This window comes from Lepisosteus platostomus, chromosome 1 (genome assembly GCF_059453375.1).
Source record: "Lepisosteus platostomus isolate fLepPlt1 chromosome 1, fLepPlt1.hap1, whole genome shotgun sequence".
In the NCBI taxonomy this organism is placed as follows: domain Eukaryota; kingdom Metazoa; phylum Chordata; class Actinopteri; order Semionotiformes; family Lepisosteidae; genus Lepisosteus; species Lepisosteus platostomus.
The window spans coordinates 44538158-44562209 of NC_142611.1; the positions used below are offsets into that span (position 1 = coordinate 44538158).

Here is a 24052-nt window from a genome sequence, read left to right on the forward strand (position 1 = left end):
GCTGGTAGGGTGATGTCAGCGTCTCAGCACCAAAAAAAAAGAGGCATTACAGCGAAGTGTTTGAGTAATACACGGGAGGAGATATATTCAATAAAAGACAGCTTCCTTTTCTTCAACACTCTGCTGTCACAATTGTGAGCTAAAGCTTTCTTCCGCCATGGACAGCGATGAGGAAAACGTGGAAGAAATTGTGGAAGGTGAGGACAATAAGCAAACTTGTATTTTTTCGTCTTTTTAATTTTCTTATTAACTTTGCAAAAAATAATGATCGAAATGTCGTGTTGTTTCGGTACCGCATAGTCTTGCTGGGCCCTAACATTTGGTAAAACTGTAACCGCCTGAGAGTTTATTTATGAAAGAGACCGAGGAGTGAAGCTTGAATCAGCTAGAGAAGTAGAGGACTTGCAGCGTATACTTATGTAACAGACAGCCATAAAGCTGTATATTTTAAAAATTTGACGAAAAAGCTATAATGTTGATGCCACTCGCACAATTAGTCAACGTTAAACTGTTCTCTAAGTTCACATCTATGCGTTTACTTCAGCTTCGTCGATGTATCTCAAAGATTTATCCGACTAAATACGATTTATTTGTTGAGGAGACACAAAATAATTATCACCGTCTAAGCAATACGTTTCTTTCGTGAAAACTCTTTTCTTATCCAGTGTTCAGGAACGTGTCGTTTTGTTACGGAAAATTACATCGTTTGCAGAACACGTGTCACGGACAGCGGCACAGCACAGTGTGGAATGTTCACGTTTTAAAAAAATGTAACACTTGCATTTTGCCAGTAAGCTGACACCGTAACATTTGCTACGTTTTAACAGGTTAATTGGAAAGCGCTGCAACTTCTATCCCTGTTATTAAACGTTCTTATTGCGGCATGTTTTCAGAATTTAAAAAAAAAACGTAATCACCAAAGTTTATGCAGATATCATCAAGTTTTGAGTGCTCGTGTGGGTAGGAGAGGGGGTGGTGACAAACGTTAATAATGTTTGCATGGGATATGGAATATTGCAGATGAACCATGTGGGTTTTCTCCATATGCCATTACTGTTACATTTTGAAACTGATATGGAGACTCGTCTTGTGCACACAAAAAAAGTAGTTTTATGCCTGGAATTGGTTATTGAATTGAATTATTAGTGAATTGTCCTGGAAAATTACACTCTTTGTACATCAGCTGTGTCCCATTCTACTAAAAAAGTTTAAAATGAGTTTAAAATTTAAAATCCAGATTTTGGGGGGGGATTTGGACCTTTGAAGTTATGAATATGAATGAGGCAAATAAATAGTATCTTGCTCAATAGTAAGTGTTGTTCTTTATGTTATATCAACAATAACATTGGCAGGATTTTTGTAAAACTGAGAAGCAGGTTTGTAGCTGGTGTCTTTTCATTTTAATCTAGGTTTTTTTTTCTAGGTTTTCTTGCAACATAAAACATGAAAGTCTTTACTAAATGAAGTTTACAATACAAAAGATGCTTACCTTTGAATACAAAAACAGTACAATACCATAATACAAAACAACATTTAACAACATCACTCAATCAGAACTCTTCCAGTACCATAAGATTGCAAAACAGACAATCAGCTTGTAAAGAGTATAATGCAACAATAATAATAATATCCCTACCTGCAAACAGTTTTTTTTCATTGTTCAACTGTTGAAGCATTTTAGGTATCACTGAGTAAATGCTCTCTTTATACAGGTAATCTGGTACTTCCTCCCAGAGGGTAGTGGATGACAGGGGTCTTCTAAAATAGTTAAAATTAATAAAATGCCTCTCCGTTAGACATGTTAATGAGTCCAAGGATGTGCCTGTAATCTTGCCACCAGTCCTGATAACTTTGTTCAACTTCTTTTTGTTCTGCAAGGACAAGGAACCTCCAAAGTTCTGAATACAAAAGGTTAGAATGCTCTGAATAAAACTCATAAAAAGGCATCCACACAATGCTTTTTACATTAAAACTCCTTAACTTACAAAATACAACCTTTGTTGTGCCTTCACATTAGTGGTTCAAGTCAATTTACAGTACAGCCAGTCATAGTACCAAAGTATTTATATCCATTTACTGTTTCCATATCACTCCCTTTAACAATTACAGGGATCATAGGAATAAAACATTTCTTTCTAAAATCATTTATCTTTTTTGGTTTGTGTTTAAAAACAGTAAAATATCCTGACACCACTAAAACAGTGCATTGTCTCTGTCTCACATCTAATAAAGCAGTTTAACCATTTGGATCTGTGAAGTGCCAGGGTTATTCAGAATCCCTCTTAATACTTAAAGCTCAATTAAAAGTGACTGAGTGTTAGAGCACAATACAGAGAAGTGTTCACACCAAGAAAGACTGGACAGATACAGGAAACCCTAATCTGGCACATTTACAATCTGGCACGATACAAACACTTTCATTTTAATAATATGTAAGTATACTGTGTATATATATAAAAATATAAAATATCACAGATAAAGCATTATCAGGAGAATAACCCAGAACAGTTTTCTAATCAAAATAGATTGTATTAAAGTATTAATTTAAGGGTATCATAGGGACATTACTGAAAATAAAATTAACCTTTTGCAAAAAGAGTTATCATGACAGTATATCACTAATAATATGTAATATGTGTTTGCTTTGATTGCAGCTCTTAACATACTGTAGTTCTTTTTAACCATAATTACAATTTCTTGCTTTAACACTGATTTACTTTCAATAACAACAGGTGTAAGACTTAATATTGTTCACCTGGCTTCCTAATGAAAGGCTTAGTGTAAATTTCAATTAAAACGCTACAGTTGTTGTACAACAAGCACAGATGGTTTTACTCTATATGTCTTTTTTAACAGATGTAATTACTAATCATTCTGGCTCACTGAGTGCTTGTGTTTTCTTTTCCTCCATCGTGAACCTTTTCATTGGTTAAATTATTTAATTTAGTTACATGCAAAAGGATCATGGAAAATTATAGTCAAATATACATGTTAGCAGATTGATCAGATTCAGTACGTAGTGGTAAATCTTTGCCATGTTTTGGTACAGTATAATGTTTGAATAACCAATGTAATATTTTGCAAAGGTGTAAAATTTAGTAAAACAAATGCTTTATTTCCTAGCTACTGTATAAGCTAAAGTAGAGCTAATGACTTAAAACGAAAATAAATATATTTTCTAATCTGCAAAAGTCTTCTTAGGAAAGACGTCTTTACACAAAGAGTTTTGGATATCAGATATTTGGAGGATTCCAGCCAGCTGGCTGGGTGCTTTTAAGAAATGGCTGGAATTAAATTTTGGTGTTACTTAGTTACTAAACTACCAAACAAGCAAGATGGGTTGAATGGCCTTTATTGTTTTCTTTTGAGGATGAGGCTGAAGTGTGAATGAGAATGAAATTATGTGAAAGATTAAATGCATATTTTATTTATTCTCCAAAACACTGAAATGCCAACATGTCCAAATTATTTTTTTCCGGGCTTTTCGTATGTTGTGTGTTCTTTTCTTTGTTTCACTTTATCAATTAAAAAAGGATACCTGAGTATCAATGGGTAGGGATGGTTTAATGACTCATAGTAGACATAGTATATTATAAATTGAGGTCCAGGGAGAGATTTGATTGGTTTCAATAAGAAATACATTTCCAGCTCATCAAATGTCTTTATTAGGTTTTCAGTCACTCCAGATGTTTTCAGTTAAGGGGAGTTTTGATCAATCACTTAGACTGGAAAATATTCCAATTTATGATATGTAAGTAAGAGAGAGACTGAGTAATTCTATTTATAGTTTCTTTTTTATATGAAAACTATGCTTGCTCTGATATTTTTATTTAAGCTGTGCTAGTGTTGCACACTAGCCTTTTTTTTAGTAGAGAACAATATGTGTCTTCTTAAATATTCAATTTATAGGTCAATATATTTTCCCATTGACTACATGTACTCCCAAGTACAGTAAGCTTCACATGATTTCAAATGTGATCGGACTTGATTCACAATACAAAAGTAAGTGATTATCCCAAACTCGTACAGTATGTTCTTTATGTTTTCTCTTAAATGGTGTTAAATATGAAAAGTAAGCACATGAAGTATCTTTTATTCATTTATTATCAAATATTATTTTTTAAAAACACTGTAGTTTATCGATTTCAGTAACATTTCCCTCTAGCATTCTGATAAATAAACGATTCGATTTTTACTAATTTCTTCACGGTTAAGGACCTGGAGTTCTTTCAGACATTTTTAACTGCTCTTGTGAAAGCCTTCCTTCTTTCCTTTGTCCACAAAGCCTCCTAACTGAGTGCAGCTCCACATTATACATTGTGAAACGAAATGTCACACTGCAGTACTGTATGTATGTCCCCACAGTAAATGTGGAGATCCTAATCTCTGAATTAAACACCGCCATTATCATTGATTTCTTTATGGAAATAGCTTTTAGGAGACATCTTTTCCGAGTCTGTGTCCAGGTTTTTTTTCCAATATATTGCTTCTGAAGGAAACGAATAAGCCTGTCTAAATGATCATGCCTTGTATGAGCAAGACATTGGTGAGGTGACCTGGTAGTTATTGCAGCTGCCTGACAGCTGTAGTGTCGGGAGTTCAGTTCCAGACTGGGGTGTCTTTTGCGTGATGTTTCCACGTTCTCTACTGTACGTCTGAGTGGGTTTTCTCTGGTAGCTCTGGCTTCCTCTCACCTTCCAAAAACCTGCTTGTTACACTTATTGTCAGTGAGTACTTGCCTGTGTGTGTGTCCTGTAATGCTTTTTCATCCCTACTGTATTTTACTGGAATAGACTTCAGGCTGCAGCAGCCCTTACTAGGAAATACCAGCTTTCTAAAAATGGATAGACATATGAACATATATTGTTTCATCATGTAACATGTAACATATTACAGGCTTATAATAGAGACATATAATGGAGGTTAAGGATTCTAGGAATGTTTAGACAGAAGGAAGGGAGTTCTTCGCACAATCTAGTCAATCATTCATCCATCCATTTTCTAAGTGCTTCTCCCAGGTCCAAGGTTGCAGGGTTGCTGGAAGCTGTCTCAGGGATATACTCTTTATGGGACACCAGTGTATCACAGGAAACACAAAGGCACACCAGGGCCTCTTAAACTACCAGTATGTCTTTGGACTGTGGGAGGATACCACAGCACCCAGAAGAAACCCATGTGAGCACTGGTAGAACATATAGTACAAACTCCATGCAGACAGCACTCCAGGTCTGGAATTAAACCCAGGGCTCCCAGCACTGCTATGCAGCTAATCGCTGTGCCACTGCGTCACTCAATGCCACTCCAACATACAGTTGTTTTTTTCAAAACAGACATACTAAATTAAACAAATCTGAAACGATTTAACGATGTACATGGTAAACACAGTTAATATTTTAGTGTTTTTGTTTGCAGTTAACTTTTGTCTAGTCCCTGTTAGTATTTGAATGGAGGTTTAATAAATCAGGCCGTAACCCAAAAGGACAATATTACAACAGCACAGAAGCCATTAAAGGTTGTGTCTTGATTAGGGAGGACATGGCTTCACATTTCTTTGTAGTTTCCTACCAGTTAATATCAATACCAATTGATATCAAAAATGCTTTTACACCCCTTGCAGCTAGTTAATGTTTTTGTTCTTAAATGAGGAAAAAATGAATTTAATCTGTTCTCTGAAAAATCTTAATTTTTTAATCTTAATCTGTGTTTTGACAAAGTTCTAAATCTACTCCTGGAGTATTTTAAGCATTCTCCTCAATTATGTGTATTAGTTCAATTTCTAGAATGCTGAAATCTAAGAGAGCTGTAAAAATCCAACCCCCTTTATAGCTCAAAATAATAGGCAGCCATTTTTATTATTTCAAACCAAATTGTTCATTATTTCATTATTTTTCAATTAAAGATTCAAAAGAAACCTGCAATTCATTGCTTTTATGTGATTGGAATAAATTTACTTTTGAAGAGGATTGCAGTGAAATTACTTTCAGAGGAAAACAGTCTTGCTTAATAAAGTGGTTTATGTGATGAAACAATCCGAGGCAGTGCCACTTAACATTTGGCCTTCAAAATGCAGGTCTTTGTAGAACAATATTCCTTAATTGAGAATTAAAATGATCACTATAGCAATCAAAGTACTGGCTTTATGCAAGTACTACAGTGGACTAAATTAATACTAGATTTGTTTGGAAACCACTCAAAATTAAGTACAGAAGTAGGAAATTACTCAGTAATACAGTTTGATCAGCGGCAATCCTCAGCTGAGCATCCTAAGTTTGAAGTTTTTAAGGCATATGATATATTGTTCTATTTACAGTGATTTGTTTTAGTAGAAGAATCTGTTGACAGTAAATCAGCAAAGCACTACATTCAGTTTTAACAGTTTTTCTGTTACATTACTAAGATAATATTACCTACATCTGATTATAAAATGTGTCATCATATAGTACACATTCTGTCAGGTATAGATCAGATTACAGGATTTGCACCTCTTACTACTGTGTGGAGATAAATCCCATGCTTGACCACAGGAGCTGTGTACCCAGTTTTAAAGCTTCTATATCTAACTGAACAGGCAACAGTGTGGTGTAGTGGCCATGCAAAACTCATCCATTTTAACACTAAACTTTGAGATTTTTATAACTTTTTCTTACATCATAGCAAAGGTTTCTTACCAGATCAGAAATAACATCATCAGCTAGCTTTCTTTTCCTGGGTAGATTATTCACTGTCTTTTTAGATCATTGCAAGGACAGAAATATAATAATAATAATAATAATAAACTTTATTTTATATAGCGCCTTTAAAGGTGGCTTCTCAAAGCGCTTTACAGGATGACAATAACAATAAATAAGAAGACTACAACAATAAATAAGAAAATTTCACAAGACAGGACACAATTATAATTACAACAATACAACAATAACAATAGAGGAGACCGTGGAAGATGGTATTAAGAAGAGCAGAGGGGTGAAGAATGGAACCAGTTAAGTAAAGGCTTTTCTGAAGAAGAAGGTTTTGAGTCTGGATTTGAAGGAGTTTAGAGAAGGTGACTCTCTAATATCCTTGGGCAAAGAGTTCCAGAGCTTGGGGGCATAGCAGGAGAAGGCCCTGTCGCCCATACAATGTAGACAGGCTTGGGAGACAGTAAGGAGGGCAGAATTTGAAGAGCGGAGGTTGCGAGGTGGGGAGTAGGGCGATAAAAGCTCAGACAGGTATTGAGGTGCCAAGCCATGTAAAGCCTTGTAGGTGAGCATGAGGATTTTAAAGTCTACGCGGAATTTGACCAGAAGCCAGTGCAAGGACTCCAGGATAGGAGTAATGTGAACACTTGCACTAGACCTGGTCAGGATTCTGGCTGCTGACTTTTGGACATACTGCAGCTTGTTCAGAGTAGATTTAGATACCCCAGGGAGCAGAGCATTGCAGTAGTCAATTCGAGAGAATACAAATATGTTGATCAGCTTTTCAGCCACAGTTAATGATAGCATAGGGCGTAGTCTTGCGATATTTCTAAGGTGAAAAAAAGATGTTTTGACAGTATGCTGTACATGTGGGTCGAATGTTAAGCCAGAATCGAATATAACCCCAAGGTTTTTCAATTTTGATTGGAGCTCAAGTAGAGAGCCATCTACAGACAGGGTTACAGGACTGGCTTTACGAAGTTGATGGGGGGTACCAATAAGCATGACTTCAGTCTTGTCACAGTTAAGATGAAGGAAGTTTTGAGTCATCCAAATTTTTATGTCAGAGATGCAATTAGATAGAATAGAGACAGCCACATCAGTGTCGGGTTTGGTATGGATGTATATTTGAGTATCGTCAGCGTAAAAATGAAAGCTGAGGCCATGTGATCTTAAAAGCTGACCAAGTGGGAACATGTAAATGCTGAAGAGCAAGGGGCCCAGTATTGAGCCCTGGGGGACACCAGACTTGACAAGACCAATTTCAGACCTGTACCCATTGAGAGAGACAAAGTGACAGCGATCAGTGAGGTAAGACTTAAACCATTTGAGGGCAGTGTCAGAGACTCCAAACACAGTCTCGAGACGAGAAAGCAAGATGTTATGGTCAACAGTGTCAAAGGCAGCACTGAGATCAAGAAGGATGAGTATGGAAAGAGAACCAGAATCAGAAGCTATTAGGAGATCGTTGGTGACTTTGACTAGGGCGGTTTCTGTGCTGTGAAGTTGACGGAAGCCAGATTGGAGGGGTTCGAAAAGGTTGTTTGTCATGAGGTGGTTATGTAACTGAAGTGTGACAGCACGTTCTAGAATTTTAGAGAGAAAGGGTAAGTTGGAGATGGGGCGAAAGTTGTTAAGATTGTCGAGAGCCATGTTAGGCTTCTTTGGCACTGGGGTAATAGCAGCAGTTTTGAGGACCGTTGGTACAATGCCGGTGCTCAAGGATTCATGTATTATATTGAGGACAATGGGACAGAGAGAAGAGAAACAGGACTGGAATAAAGTGGTGGGAATGGGATCTAAAATAGATGTGGTGGGTTTCATGCGCGTAACTAGTTTGTTTAGGGATGCTGAGTCAAGAAGAGAGAAGCTGGAGAGACGGGAACCAGAGAAGTTGGATGAGGAGGGAGGAGGTGTGGAAATTATATCCGTAGTGGAGAGAATGTGATGCCGGATGTTGTCAATCTTAGAACTAAAGAAATCTAAGAATGTGTTGCAAAGTTGTGATGAGGCAGGTAATGTGGTGGGGCAGTTTGGCTTGAGCAGTCTGTTGATGGTGGAGAAAAGATGTCTGGGATTGTTTTGGTGATTTTCAATGATGTGAGAGAAGTAGGTGTAGTAAATGATTATTTTGAAAACCAATCTCCAGCATTTTTTAAAAATATATGCCCAAAAGATTTTCACAAAGAAAATCTGAAATAAAAGATGTAGCATAGAGTGGACAAGTTGTATTTTCATAATAGTTTAGTGATGGAAACAGTTTATTAGATTATAATGTCACATGTGCTGTAATTGTAATTAACATTTGTTGCTCTACAATGTTGGCAAGCTGATTTAAGGCAAATTAATACTTAATCTAAAAAATGTATTATCTGTTTAAGTTATACTGCAGTATTTCCTGTCTGAGTGGTATTGTTTGTATAGTTAATGGTTATAACAATTTAACAACATCCACCAACACCGTGTTTTACCGAGATTATCAGGTTAAGGGAGCAAGAGAGCGATCTGGGTCACAGGCTGAAGTACATCAGGATACAGGTCTATTATAGGTCACTAGAGGGCTACAATATTCCTTGGGCATAAGAAATTACACTGCTTTGATATATACAGTAAATTAGTTATGCAACCCACACACCTGGAATCAAAATGCCATCATTAGTTTATAATCTTCTTTTTTACTGGGGGATGTGGACACTTGTGGTTGGATTACGGGGATTAATTTAGTAAATGACTGATTATATCACCAATACGTTTTGAAATAATATGAATATAAGTTTGTATACCATATGTACAGTATGTGGTGTGCACAGCCACCTCTGTTGGGTTTTAAAACCTCTTCTTTCCAAACCACACAGGACCATTTCATAGAGAAGCGAAATCCACTATCAAATAATTTGAATCCATCTTTTTTTTCCCCCCTTTACAATAGCTAACACAGCGCTGAAAGACCATTTTGTCACAGGTGTTTCCACAGGGAGTTTATAGTGTGTTTACTCCCGACATCTGATTGGGCAACAGTCCACGTGCCTCAGTTGGCAGCAGTATATTGCGAGCTACACAGACACACATGTTGAAAGGCTGAGGAGGTTGCACTGATTATGTTAATTTGGCACATTAGCAGTGTGCTTTTATACAAATGCTTTGAAACAATAAACCAGCATTGTCTGAACAGCAAGATAGGATACATTATATTCTACCATCCTAAACTACATTATATTCTAGTTTTACTGTGTCCCAAGTAGATTCAGCCTTATATACTGTATAAATATATTATCTCTGTTACAATGTCGTCGCTGTTTATCACTGTGGATTTCAATTTAGACTTTTACATTTCTGATAGTATGAGACCTACTAATCATGCATGATTTCCATTCCTTTTTTATTAATACACTTTAGGAAAAAAAACAATGTTAATTAGCAGTGAAATACACTATATTCACTAATATTTCAAATTGTAATAACTCTTTTTTTTTCATTTACAACAATGTTACAAGTCCATTTGTCAGGTTTTTATCCTGCAATCTGCTGTGGGTGACAAAGCAGGTTGTGGAGTTGTGTCTCGGTGATCAAAGGATTATCTGCACAAATAACTGGGATATCCTGTTTCACTGCTGGGCAGGAAGGGAATCAGGCTGTGGGCAGATGGCATCGCCGTTGACACCCAGTTGACACTGGTGCTCAGTCAGTAACGGGACGGGTGACAGGGCATGGCACAGCAGCTCTGGGAGTGTCAGCACAGCAGGAATTGTGAGCGCACTCCAGTCACACGAGCGTGTGCACTGTTGCCTTGTAAAAGTTGCAGAACTGGGTGGCATCTGAAAGGCTGCCCATACTTTCCAGGCTAATCCATGATCCAAAATAGACAGGTGCACTAGCGCATACACTCAGGACAAAAGAAAAGCCAAGTTAAGTTTTCATTTTCATGTGAGGTCAGTTACTAAAGACAGGTGCTCTAATACATATTTATACACCTGATGTATATACAGTACAGTCACAAGACAGTATATAAACACTAATCTTCTTAAACCAGGCCTTGAAATATTGACATTCATAACATAAAAAACTACTAGTTCATTAACTTTTAATGGACATCATGATCAGACATGATCAACAGTCACTCCTTCTGCATTAGAAAACATTTTAAAGGATGTCCTGGCTGCATTTCCTCTAATAAAAACTCCTGCCCATCACATTGATGGGTCATTAATTGATTTATCCTTCATTTATTTTTAATTCCCTTACTAATTTATTAAATGAAATCTTTTAACCATATTGTTCAGTGTTACCAAAGACTAAGGCTAACTTGTCATCTCATGAAAAAATACTTGAGCGCTTTCAAATTTGAGTGAATACAGACATAATACAAAAAACAACTAAACTGCATTTAGCCTGTTTATATTTTTAATCAACACTTAAAGTGCAGTCTGTGAGAGCCTGACCAGTTCTTGAAAAAAAAATCACTACAGACCAGGACAAATTGAAGACTTGTGGTTCTGATTGTTATTCTCTACCTTATCTAAAAAGTACATATACAGTTACGTTTTCACATACTGCTGCAACAAACTCTGTAATGTTTACATTTACAAATATTTTTTGTTGTTAGAAGGAGGAAGGTAAGACTAACTTGTTTTGTTTAAATGAGATGAACAGGAATGTCTGAAGCATTTCTGAAAATGTGGTCTTTACCAATCATGGCCTACTAATAATCCCCATCTTTGTCTTGGCTTCATCACTCTGTTCTCCTCCCCACTGGCAGCTGATGTGTGGTGAGTGTACTGATGCATTTAGGCTACCATCTCATCACCCACACATTGGTGTTGGTGGGGAGCCCCCACTGTCTGTAAAGTGCTTTGAGTGGAGTGTCCAGAAAAGTGCTATATAAGGAATTAGTAGTAGTGTTTTTGTTGTCAATATATATTAAACCACAATATTTCCTAATGTAGCCAGGAGAAAATGTTACTGGGAGTATCTTAAAGTAGTTAAGGCATACTTAGTGTTTAGTTCTCAATGGCGATTTGCAAGTTGATAAATTGCTTTCAACCCAAAGTGCAAGATTTTAGATGTATTTGTTGCTTCTGGCTTCTGCCTGTTTGTGATCTTTTACTGCTGAAGTTGTTGGGAACTTAAATCTCCTCCTGTGTCTGTGTCTATGTGTGGGCTGTGATGGGCTGATATCCTGTCCAGGGCGTATCATGCCTTGTGCTTGCTGCTTGGCTCCCCCATGACCCTGAATTGGATGAAGCAGTTAGAAAATGGATTGATGAAATTATGATTGGATATTGGTGTTTATATATTTAAAAAGTCTTAACTAAAATCTTTAGTGTGACTTCTTTTGCCATGTTTTGAAGAAAATGCCCATTAAAGACATACAGACTTTTTTGTCACATTTTGATCCATTATAAAAAAGATTAACTTAAATTCTCTTTATTTGTTCTCACTGTAGGGCCTCTTGATGAAGACGACCAGCCTCATGGGTTTTGTACCATCACGTACTCCTCGAGTGACCGTTTTGAAGGACACTTTGTTCATGGGGAGAAGAATGGCAGAGGCAAGTTCTATTTTTTTGATGGAAGGTAAGTAATTAGGGACCTTGTTTCCTTGGATGATCTGATCTAGCCCAAAGACGTTTCCTAATGGTCTGTCTACAGTTTCTTTCTTTTAGGTGTATTTTTGAGAGTCTTTACCTTTATTTAATGGCAGTTGTAGAATTTAGTTCTGTATGTTAAGAATATGGGCAGGACTTCGGCACAGTGGCCAGTATTTCTGCCCCGCAGTACTGGGGTCCCGGGTTCAATTCCGGACTAGGTGTGATATCTGTGCGGAGTTTGTATATTCTCAATGTGTTCACATGGATTTTTGTCCTGATTCTCTGGTTTCCTCACAGAGTTTAAAAACATAGGTTTATTGCTGAACTGAGTTCTGGGAAAATTGGCCCTGGTGTGAGAGTGTGCGTGTCTGTGTTTGTCTCTGTCTACTCTGCTATGGATTGGCATCCTGTACAGAGTGTACTGTCCCTGTCAGCACAGACACAGTGGTTAGAAAATGGAGGGATGGATGTTAAGAATCCAGGCACACCTAATGTTTGACTCTGGGAGTGACCAGTTTACCTGACTGAAACAAAAAAAAAACAACAAAAGCTGGCATTCTCAGATAGCTGACCATCAGAACATACATTATGTGATTGGTGTTTAAAACATTCCTATACCTTGTATGCCTTTTCATACTACATTCGTGGCGATATATATATGTTCTGTACTTGTTCTTGTCTTGAGTTTTCTGGCAACACAAGAGGCTGGCCAAGGCTGTGCTTGGATTCTAAAAAAGCCATTGAAAGTGACTATTTTATAGTAGAATAAACATATTTTTTTTTCTGCTCTATGGATGGATGTCCAAATAAAATCACTTCAAAACTGTTCTGGCCTGCACTGTGACTATTTGCATCCCTTTACACTTCTTAATGTGTGAGAATATCACTTAATTTTAAATGTTATTTTAACCAAGACTAGTTGCTCTTATGATATTATCTTTTTCACAGCAGCTTCCCAGTGAAACCAGGTGAAGGTCTAGGATTTTTAAATTATCTAAAAATTGCATGATAACCACCAAATATGAGAAAATTATCATTTCATTTAGCTATCTATGATACAATAACAATGGAGTAAAATTAAAATGATTAAAGTTATGTATTTACATTATACCAACAGTAAATGAATTTACATAGCATATGTGGTTCTATTATTCATTTTATCTTTGATTATTATTATGTTTAACCCTAAATTTATTTGTGATATTCAGTGACATTTTAATTCTATAAACTTCAGCTAATTCAGCTTAGAGAAACACAAAACCGTGTTATAGGGTCTGAAAGCATGGATAGTTTTTCTTTAAGACAAATTAGATTTGTCTAAATTAAACTCATTATGCATTATACCATGTAGACCAGTAGCTCCCTTTCCTGCTCCTGGATAACAACTTTGTCTTCTGTTTTGTTTTCCTAGAGCTGAGTTCTTAATTACAGGCTAATTTATTTCACTTTTCTCAAGAGAGATTTTTTTTTATACAAAAGTTGCTTTTGGGTCTTAAAAAGTTGAGTGGGTTTTGTAAATGGTATGAACCCTGTGCCAATTAGTGAGTTTTAGGATTGACGTCATTTAGGGGTGGTAGTTGTAATACAGCCAGTTTGACTTACAGTAAGCAGAAGGAAACAACATTGACGCTATGTGACACCACCGGTGTCTGTACATCAATTAATTTGTTGGAAATAATGTGCTTTAGGGTAGTTTTGAAACTGAGGAATGGGTACAGAAAAACGTTAGGCAGCAGATCACTTACAGGCACCAGCTGACACTGTTTTTGGAACTACAGCCAGCAGATTCTGGTCCTCCGGGACCAGGACTGAGAACCACTGAACTAGACTAAAGGGTTTTAAGATGTCATTACGCTTAATTTTTTTCTTTGAATTTCATGTAATTCTTCTTACGTATGTTTTTATTTAATTTACCAATCATCATAAATCATCTGAATTTAGTGAGTTGATGGGTACAGTATTGTAAACCCACTACAGCTGAAATTGTTGTGAATCTTCAATCAAGTTGGTTGTTGGCACACCAACTTAAGGCTCGTTGCTCTCAACAGCCAACAGTGTTAATTAGTTGGGTATCTTGAAGGAAAAGGATATATTTGGATGTATTTGCTTTTCCCCTATACCTTTTAGTTTCAGGGACAGCTTTTTCATTGTTTGCTTTTAGGATCTGTTAACTGGTGAGCATGCATATCAGTCCACATCATACAAAATAAGAGGTGAAAATGAAAAATGGAAATGTTAACACTGTACCTGTGTGGTAGGTAACAATTTGTGGCTCACAATTGCTTTTAATTCTCTGGGACAGCACTGGAGGAAAAATAAGAAATTTAGAGGCAAAATCTGATACATATCTGGAATCTGGTCTAAAAAAATAATGAGAAAAAGGTCCTCTTGCATGGCACAAGGAGGAAAAGGATGATGGTATTTCTTTTTCAGTCTTTTTTCTATTCCTTCTCCTTTCTTTCTCCCGTCTTTTTGTACTGTGTCTGCGTTGAAACTTCTAATGATTTATCAAGACATTAATTAACTAGATTAAACCAGAAAAGTCTGTGTTTACCTGTCCCTCAATCCACCTACAGCTAGGCACACACTTAAAATAACAGCCCTATTTGTTTGTTTTTTTATATGTGAAATTTCCAAATGTGAATGGCAAATATCATAAACGTATGTCTCTGTTAGCTGTTACAATACTAGAGGTGTAGATATTTCAAGACAAGCCAATAAACATATAAGAAGTTGAATATGGCACTTTCATTGCATCCATTTGAATTTCAGTGGTGATCTGAAGAAGCCCAGCAAATGCACTGAATATTTCAGCACAGGTGCTGCATGTTCTCTTCTCATTTGTTACAATCCTATAAATTATTTTTTGGGGACAAAGAAATACTAAAGTCTTCACTAAATGATGCAATTCAGTACTGGAGTTATCTTTGGCATGGTGGGTTTTGAGATATTTCTTATGTTTAAATATTACTAAGGAGAAACAACAGATACAGTGCCAGATTTTGTCTCCTGTCATTACCTAACACCACTGTCTTAACCCAAAGCTTTGCTGTACTTGCTGCTTGCTACTGGCTGTGACTTTACATGCCACTCCTAAAAAACACGTTTTTTCTCTCCAAAATCTCATTGTGCAGCAAAGAAGCACTTGACAGTACTGTTAAGTACTGAATGTTTTATATGGGAGACAATGAAGTGTCTGTAGTGTTTGGGGCCACATTGATATAAAACAAAGATAATATTTATTAAGTGAATGTTATGCTTGATCTCTGCATCATCTTAGGGTTTCAGAGCTGCAGCCAGTTTCCTGCAGCAGCTTCTAGTAAAGAATTCACAGTTAGTTTGACAGTGACAGCGTAATATTATTAGCTGCACATGCTTTGCATTACCTGTTTTATTAAAATAATAGCTTGGGACTTGATGTGTACAAATGATCAATGATTTGAATAAAATAGCTACCGTTAGAATATATGTGGGCATTTGAAGAAGAGATACGTTTGCTTTCAGTATTTAAAGAACAATAAATACGTTCAATTTAAAGGAAAAAGTTCAATATATTTTGGTCTCCTGGATTTACATCTACCAGTTTTCTTTTTTTCTTCCTGAGGGACACTGTAGATGTGATGGACTTCTATCTAATTTATTATAAATGCAACATGTTGATCAAACAGATCTGTAGTTTTAACTGAAGGTAAAATTTAACCTACAGTATATAACAATAAAGTTCAGTTCTTCCTCTAGGACTGTCATGTATTGAGTGTGCCGTAAGACACCAAGAATTAGACATTAAGATTGGAAAACCCAGACAGAAAATAAATTCATGTTGTATGTTGTTTAAAGGATTATTTAAGAGTAAACATGCCGCTATAGTTAGGTTTCATACAAATGAGTATGGAGTTTAGGAGGAGTGCTGCCCCTAATCTTCCTTAATGAAATAGGATTCTGGAAGCTGTAATTAATTCAAACAATTTGCACTTGATTATTACCATAAAATTGCTAATTCAATGGTTTGTCAGGATATTCTAACACTTAGAGTCACAGTAAGCCCTGCTTCAGGTAAGGGGAAATATTACAGACTAATTGAGATGCCTATATATATTTTACTCTCCATTTGTCTCCTCCATGCTGATATTCCAGCTTTAGATCATTTAAAACTGGTGTTTTTTCACCATTTCACAATCAGTGTCAAGTAGAGCATTTTTAGTGCATCTAATCATGTTCGAAATGAGATTCTGTCTGTTTGAGGTCATTTATATTAACAGCTTTTTCATAAAGAACAAAGACATGCAAAGTACAACTTGAATGTCTTGGTCTTGGTAGAAAGTGCCATTTCAGCCTTAAGATATATAGTGCCTTTCGAAGAAAACACCCTTCACAAGAGCTGTACATTAAAAACAAGTCAAATATAATTGTTATTATCATTTAAAAATGATACCAAAATGATATAAAAAACATAAAACTGGGTAGCATTTTCAATAAAAAATCACAGCAGGAGATAACAGTTTTAAAACCAATTAACTTTTCATCCCCCAGTGCATGGAAATGTCCACATATAAGGATATGCAAAGTTAACAACAATGGTATGAGTTTGGAACCCTGCCCCGTTGTACACCATTAGTCAATCACCAACCCTGAATGTTAAAATGTATTTTTAAAGGAAATTCAATGGAAAACATGGGTTTGTAATCTAGACTTGTACAAAACAAACCAGAGTAAGAGAATTCTAAAACCAGTTGGAAGGGAAACCAGAGAGCAGAAGCAGCATAGATATAAAATTACCACCGAGAGCTACTGTATGTATTTTGACTTCAGAATAATAGAAAAGAAAGAGCTGGAACTGTCGTCTAATGAAAAAAAGTGATGGCAAGATGGACAGGTACTTATGGCCATAGTTCATTATGTTTTATATATAACTAACTATATTTTAGACAGCTAACCAGTGAAGCAGTGGCTCAGAAGCAGGAATGTTATCACAGTTAAATTGCTTCTGTCCAACTATTGAAGATGGACTCCTTATCAGGTGTAATCTACCTGTGGGATGGCCAATCAAAAGTAAATTGCAGTAATCCAGATATGAGGTGACAAAAGCATGGCAAAACATCTGAGCATTGGAGAAGGAAAGATAGGAATAGGCTCTAGCAAACTTTAGAGGTTGTAAAAGTAAGAAATCACCACAGAAGAATTTGGATTCAAAAGTGAGCTAACTGTCTGAAAGAGAACTCCCTGTATTACCTGCTGAAGGGGAAGGAGAGGGTTCATTGTCCAAAACTGAAAGGAGAGAAACTAGATTTTTATGTTGAGAATGGGTTCCCATTATCTGGAGCTACATTATGTTATTAGCATTTAATTGAACATAGCTGGCAAACGTCCATCAATTCGAAGTCTTCCAAGCAAGCAGAAACCTATGAAATCTGAGAGGAATTTTCAGGTTTCATTTTCATGTAAGAAGGACAGTATTCATTTATACATAAATGGTGAGCTTGTGTCATTAGTGTGTGATGGTTGTGGATGTGAAAAGAGGGTTAACTAACTTCTTTCTGCACAAAGACTTCTTTTTGTACAAAATATTCCCTGCTTCAGCGCTTGGAAGTTAACTGATAAGAGATTCCAAGTGCGGGCTAGAGATTCCCTAACTAAGGGAAGATGAGACCAGTCATTCAAAGTGTTCAAGGCCTTGAGAATGTCCGAACACAGGTGGTCTCCCCCCCCCCCCCACCCCTTACCATGGTAATAGTAGAATCAGAAATGGCTGAAGTTTGTTATGTTAACTGGTGCTCTGCAATTATAATCTTTGAAAAATTCTGATTGTATTGTTCCTTGCATGCATGCAATAAAGCTCACCTGTTTGGCTTCATCTCTGGGTCCGGGACTTATTTGTTTGTTACAGCAGATGCTTAAAAACAAAAATAATGTACTGTATGGCGTGTTCTTTACACACTGCCATATCCCACTTAATCCCCCAGAATCTCTAATTCCTAGTCATCGAGTGTCATCACTTTGGTCTCATTATCCAGGTGGGGCTGCACATTGGTGGTGGTGGAGGGGAGTCCCCATTACCTGTGAAGCACTTTGAGTGGAGTGTCCAGTAAAGCACTATATAAGACAAAGCAATTATTCATTATGATGATGATGATTATTATTATTATTATTATTATTATTATTATTATTATTTAGGAATTATGTCTTACTAACCTTCAGTCTGATCCCTCTTTTCAGCACCTTAGAGGGCTTCTATGTGGATGATGCGCTCCAGGGACAGGGTGTGTATACCTATGAGGACGGAGGCGTTCTTCATGGCACGTACGTGGATGGAGAGCTGAATGGACCAGCTCATGAATATGACTCTGATGGCCGCCTAATCTTCAAGGGCCAGTACAAGGATAACAACCGGTGTGGAATGTGCTGGATCTACTATCCTGTAAGCTAGCTGTAAAGTTGCTTTTCCCTTTGGCTAAAAAGGACACTTGTGGCAGACGGCAATGCAAAGAATTATCAGGTCTTTAATCCAGGTCTTGTGTGGATTGATTTATGAATCCTATCTGTACAGTGATAAAACATAACTACTGAAACAATTCAGATTCTTCTTGTATGTACAGACACTCCCCAAGATACCAAAACACAATTTATCCATCCATACATATGAACAGAGATCCATACGGTGTCATTAATTAAATAATTAGGATATATGAGTGCCATCAAGCATGTGTGTACCAGTTGTCGTTCTTGGGACTTTGTGAAGCATTGAATCGTTTATACATAGTACTTAGTTTTTTGTTCATTGCCTTCCTAGTGAAAGCCGTTTGTGATCCTTCCATTTGTGACCAACAAAAACCCCTAATCATGGATGATAAGCATGATATAAGAGAGTACTGCTAGTGATACTTCTGTATCAAGGAAAAGGGAAGTCATACTTTTTGAAGTGAAATTAGACATAATACTGTTCAGAGAAAGGCAATACTGTCACAGAATGGGTACATGCTTGACAATCAGACTGCTGTACTATGGGTTAAATAGGCTTTGGTTGGCAAGTCTGGGGACCTACTATTTATAACATTTTCTCAATGGTAAACAAGGTTCTGAGTTACAACCAACTAACATATAAATGAACATTTGGCACACAAGCAGTTTGTAAATTGGGGACTTCGGTATTATGAAAAGCAAAAATGCGTGCAAATACAACAAAATGACAACGAAATCTCCTGTTGGATCACATCATGAGTTAAAAATTTGTAGTAAGAACTGTCATTTTTTAAAAGTCAGGGTTTTAATTTTCTTTGTGTAACAGAAATAAAGATACAGACTGTTACAGATACAATACAGATACAGTTGCACTGGACAGGAGAGAATCTAAACAGTGGCACCAAGTAGTGCCAGATTCTCACTGTCATATCTGATTGTCAGAATACCATCATGTCAGTTTTTAGGACTAAAACACCACTGAATTCCAAAGTATTTATAAAGGTTTCATTATTTTTTAAAATTTGAATTGGTTTAAACTTTTGCAACATGAGCTTTAAATTGTCGTGTTTTGCAGATAGGAAACTGGCTGACTGACTAGAGTTTTTATGGATAGAAATTGAGTTTATTAGGTAATTGTTAGTTTCTGTATTTTTTCAGTTTCTATAATGAAATAGTTTTCACTAGTTTCATTGACTGTGGTTGAAGTGGATACAAGGCATGTAACTGACAGTGAATATAACAATTTGAGAACTGTTGTAATCAATCCTAGCATCGGGGATTTTTTTAGATGATCAACTGCTGAACCCTGGTCCTTTTCTGACAAGATGCCACTGTGTACCTGCAGGACGGAGGCAGTTTGGTGGGCGAGGTGAACGAGGAAGGGGAGATGACAGGCAACAAGGTGGCGTATGTTTACCCCGACGGCAGGACTGCGCTGTACGGCAAGTTCATCGAAGGAGAGCTCATAGAGGCTCGACTGGCCGCTCTCTCTGCCGAGGAGAATGGACGGCCCCACTTAGAGATACAGCCTGACAGTAAGTGCCCCAGAATGGAAAGTGTGTACAAACTCGGTCTTGTAAAAACCAAATCAATAATGGCTTTAGGACCTATTACAGATATTCCGAAAGTACTTCAGTATTTATTTCTGTTTGAATATTTTTAAACCTACTTATACAATATGTGACGTACACTAAAATCCAGTCATGTACCGGGGGCTGTGTAGCATAGTGGGTAAGCTCTTGGACTTGAATTCACAACCTGTCATTTATGAGACCAGCTACAGACATGGCGTTATACCCTTGAGCGAAGTACAGTACTTTACCCCTGTTGCACCATCTTCCCAGCTATAGAAATGAGGACCAGCAATGATAGGGAGTAATTTGTCTTGGGGCGTCTTTACCCGAGGGGAGAAGTCAAGATGTCATCCATTTTACGGTGCAGAAACTGGCATCGGATCTGGCCCAGCAAGCCACTGTGGCTCTGGTATGGACTTTACCTAGTCAACTACCACGAAAATAAGACATTGCATGATCTCACTTTTTATAGGACTATGACCTCTCCAGTGAGCCATGCTGTCAGAGTCAGCTTTTGGCAATCATTAACACAATCAACCATAAATTACATGATAGTGAGTTACATTTTGAAAACAAAAATGCCTTCAGATCATTTTTCAATTAACTGACAATATTTTCAAACAGATTACCTATTTCAGGATGATTTTGAACTACAGTATGCTGTATCCAACAATTTAACATGGGTTATTAGTGTTAATTGGTAGAGAAAGCAAAGCTTATTTCCTTAAGTTTAGTAGTTCTAGAAACTATTTTTTTAACAATACAGTACCTGTCATCTTTCATCTTTTGAACAATATTACTAGCCAGCAATTTACCATTTTACTTCTTTTTCTGCTGTGGAACTATAGTTAAGTAATTGGTTTGACAAATGTTGAAAGTGTATATATCCTAATAATTCCTTTTTATCTAGGAAAAAAAGTTGCATTCTAGTCCCAATGTGCTGAGTTTGGAATTGTTGCAGAAGTAACTGTGCCAGTGAGTATGACTAGCTTAATTTGAAGGTCCTATTATTTACTACCCTCCTCAAAGGAGGTTCGTATAGCAAATTCTTCACTTGGTTCGGTATGTCAATGCAATAAGAAGGAAACAGCCACAGTCTGAAATGGTTTGGATCGACTGTGATGTAACAGATGTCATGAAGACATGCAGTTTGGAGTCACAGAAAGCCTACTAACAGGTGTGACCAGCTTGTGCCCTGACACATGCCGTAACTCAATGAGGCATCCACAGACAAGTGCCTGTTGGAGAGTGATTCAATAAAGCTTAAGGCCTGTAACAACTTTGTTTGAGGATGTTGCTCTCTCATCTCAACTCTTCAGTTACTTAAGGAAAAGTTCAGTAACTTTCATGTTGGACATGATCATGAAGATCAGTCCAACACTTGGAATATTGCGTAAGGAAATGTTCTTGTAACCCTGGCTGTGTGGAGGCAAGCATTATGTGTTGGCAAATGGTCTGTCTGTGTCCATCAGGTTACATTAACAGTGGGAGGAGGACTGTTTCCATCCAGATGCTGTCCACTTAGTGCTGGGAAGTAATTATCCTCTACAATGGAAATTCTGATTGGAATTGAGCATCTTTAATTACATCTCATACCATCTCCCGAACCTCATTCAAATCGAGAATGAGAGCGAGAGCAAAATACTCTCCCTGATGTCAGCAGACCCAGGTGACCATCAGCAAAGCACAGATTAAGCCTTGATTCATCTGAGAAAATAACTTCTTCCCATCTTCTGTAACCAAGGTTACCTCTATCTGATGCTTGACGTTGCCATGCAAGTCGATGTTGATGAGTAAGGACTTGGCTGTGACAAGGCCTAAGTATGGGATGCCACGGCCTGTTCTGTCACTAACTGGTCTGCTTCAAGTCCAGTGACAGTGTTTTCTATAGCTCTTCCTAATTGTTTAAGTCCCATTATGGTATAGAGACACGTGGGACACCACAATGAGAATAACATGTCAGAACGATAGCAAATTCTGTCAGAAGGACTTGAAAGAGGCCAGTTGGTGAAAGAAGAGTTTGTGGTTTGGAGTACTGTAGACCTTGTCACAGTAAAAGTCTTACAGTACATCACCAGCAGTCCTGATACAGTCTAACAGAAGATAAATTGTTCCCTGTCTTATATTATGATGACATGCCACCAATTCCAATTCACCAGGCTGAATGCTTAGATCCTCCCTCCAATCAGAAGTCATGACTCTTTCTTATTGATACTCATTAATATGTTAGTTTTATAGAGCTGGGGTTTCACAAGAATCTTGACATCCTTGCACTAATGACATTCCACAAAATTCCTACACTGTTGCTAAGTTGCTCACCTGTCCAGAAATGAATCTGACAGAATCTTTTTCCACATGCCCTGACATTCCCTAAGTATAATTTTAGATACAGATCGACAGCTAGCAACCTGATGATTTATAGTTATTTTCCTTTGAGAAGATGTCGTTGCAGATTTACTTCCTTTTAGGAAATCAATTAATTTCCTTGTATTATGGGGGAATTTTTTATTTACAAATAAACAATTGAATGTTTTTGTAACAACACAGTGGAACAAATCATTGCACTGCTGAGAGACGTTCGGGAGGTTATTTCTGAAAACAAGGTAACTGTGAAACAGGTAAGGACATTTTAGTTTTAGGTATGTTTATGGGGGAATGCCGTCACTCTACATGGCATTTATCTGTAAAAATAAGAAGGGGTATTCATCAAATGCAATGCTATGGCACCTACTGACCATGAAGTGTCTGATTTCCAGGCCCAGTTTACACTTATGACAAAGCCACCTCCTCCTGCATTGCTGTTAATGGCCTGCTGCCTGACCCCTATGAAAGGGAGAGGTAATAACTTCAGTTCTTTCTACAATCACATTAGAATATCATGCACTATTTTTTTTCTAGCTTTCAGAAATCCTTAAAAACAAAGACAAAGTATGAGATATTTAAACACAGAAATTATGGAAATGTCAACCTTTGGCTGGCGCTGGGCTGGTTTGCTCAATAAGAGATAAATGGAGCTGAGATTTGTAACCGCCTTTGTTAATATAACTGCGTCTAGTAAAGTTATCCTGTCCTTCCTTCTGCATGACCTATTACTGACATTCACATTTTATTGAACCCTGACAAATGGAAAATGATGAAAGACAGGAAGTGCAAAGTGACATTTCTTTCATCCTCTAGGGTGTATGTTGCGGATTCTTTAATCTCAGGGGCTGGGGAAGGATTGTTTGCTAAAACAGAAGCCGAGCCCAACACAGTCATGGCTTTTTACAATGGAGTTCGCATTACACACCAAGAGGTGAGCAACACCTCAGTCTGGCTGAACGTAAATCATAACGGCAGGAAGTGCATCACTTGTTTTGCTGAACGTGTTGATTTTTATCTACATGTTTACACCTTGTTTTATAGGACTATACTATTTTAGGAATACTATTCAGTTAAAAACCCTTGTCACTTAACTGTTACTGGTTCTATCCTTGACCCAGTATTATGGAAAAGGTTGTGATGCTTTTTGCAGCTGGCCTGATTCTGGCTGTAGATGGTGCTGGTGTGTCTTTGAGAACTTAATCATTTCCTTGAAAGACACTGGGCCCCTTTATCAAGTGAGGTCACCCGGGATTGTCTTGGAAATCTTACTACAGTACAGTGGGAAATCTATCTGAATATGGCTGGTAAATCATTGTTGTTGAAAGCAAATAACCTCATAGAAAAATTGCAAATAATTTGTGTTTTACAACACCATCCTGTTTTCCAACAAAATA

The 24052-nt window shown here is 37.2% G+C and overlaps 1 protein-coding gene across 1 annotated transcript in view; it reads left to right on the forward strand.

The window, feature by feature from the left end:
• The window catches only part of setd7 (SET domain containing 7, histone lysine methyltransferase), a 30773-nt gene continuing 6721 nt past the window's right edge, over positions 1 to 24052 (forward strand). The window contains exons 1-6 of the mRNA XM_088630098.1: positions 1 to 197; positions 12121 to 12250; positions 18478 to 18679; positions 20066 to 20255; positions 23051 to 23132; positions 23472 to 23589. Coding sequence (XP_088486224.1) covers positions 158 to 197; positions 12121 to 12250; positions 18478 to 18679; positions 20066 to 20255; positions 23051 to 23132; positions 23472 to 23589 — 762 coding nt within the window. The 5' untranslated portion in view covers positions 1 to 157. The remainder of the gene's footprint in view (positions 198 to 12120; positions 12251 to 18477; positions 18680 to 20065; positions 20256 to 23050; positions 23133 to 23471; positions 23590 to 24052) is intronic.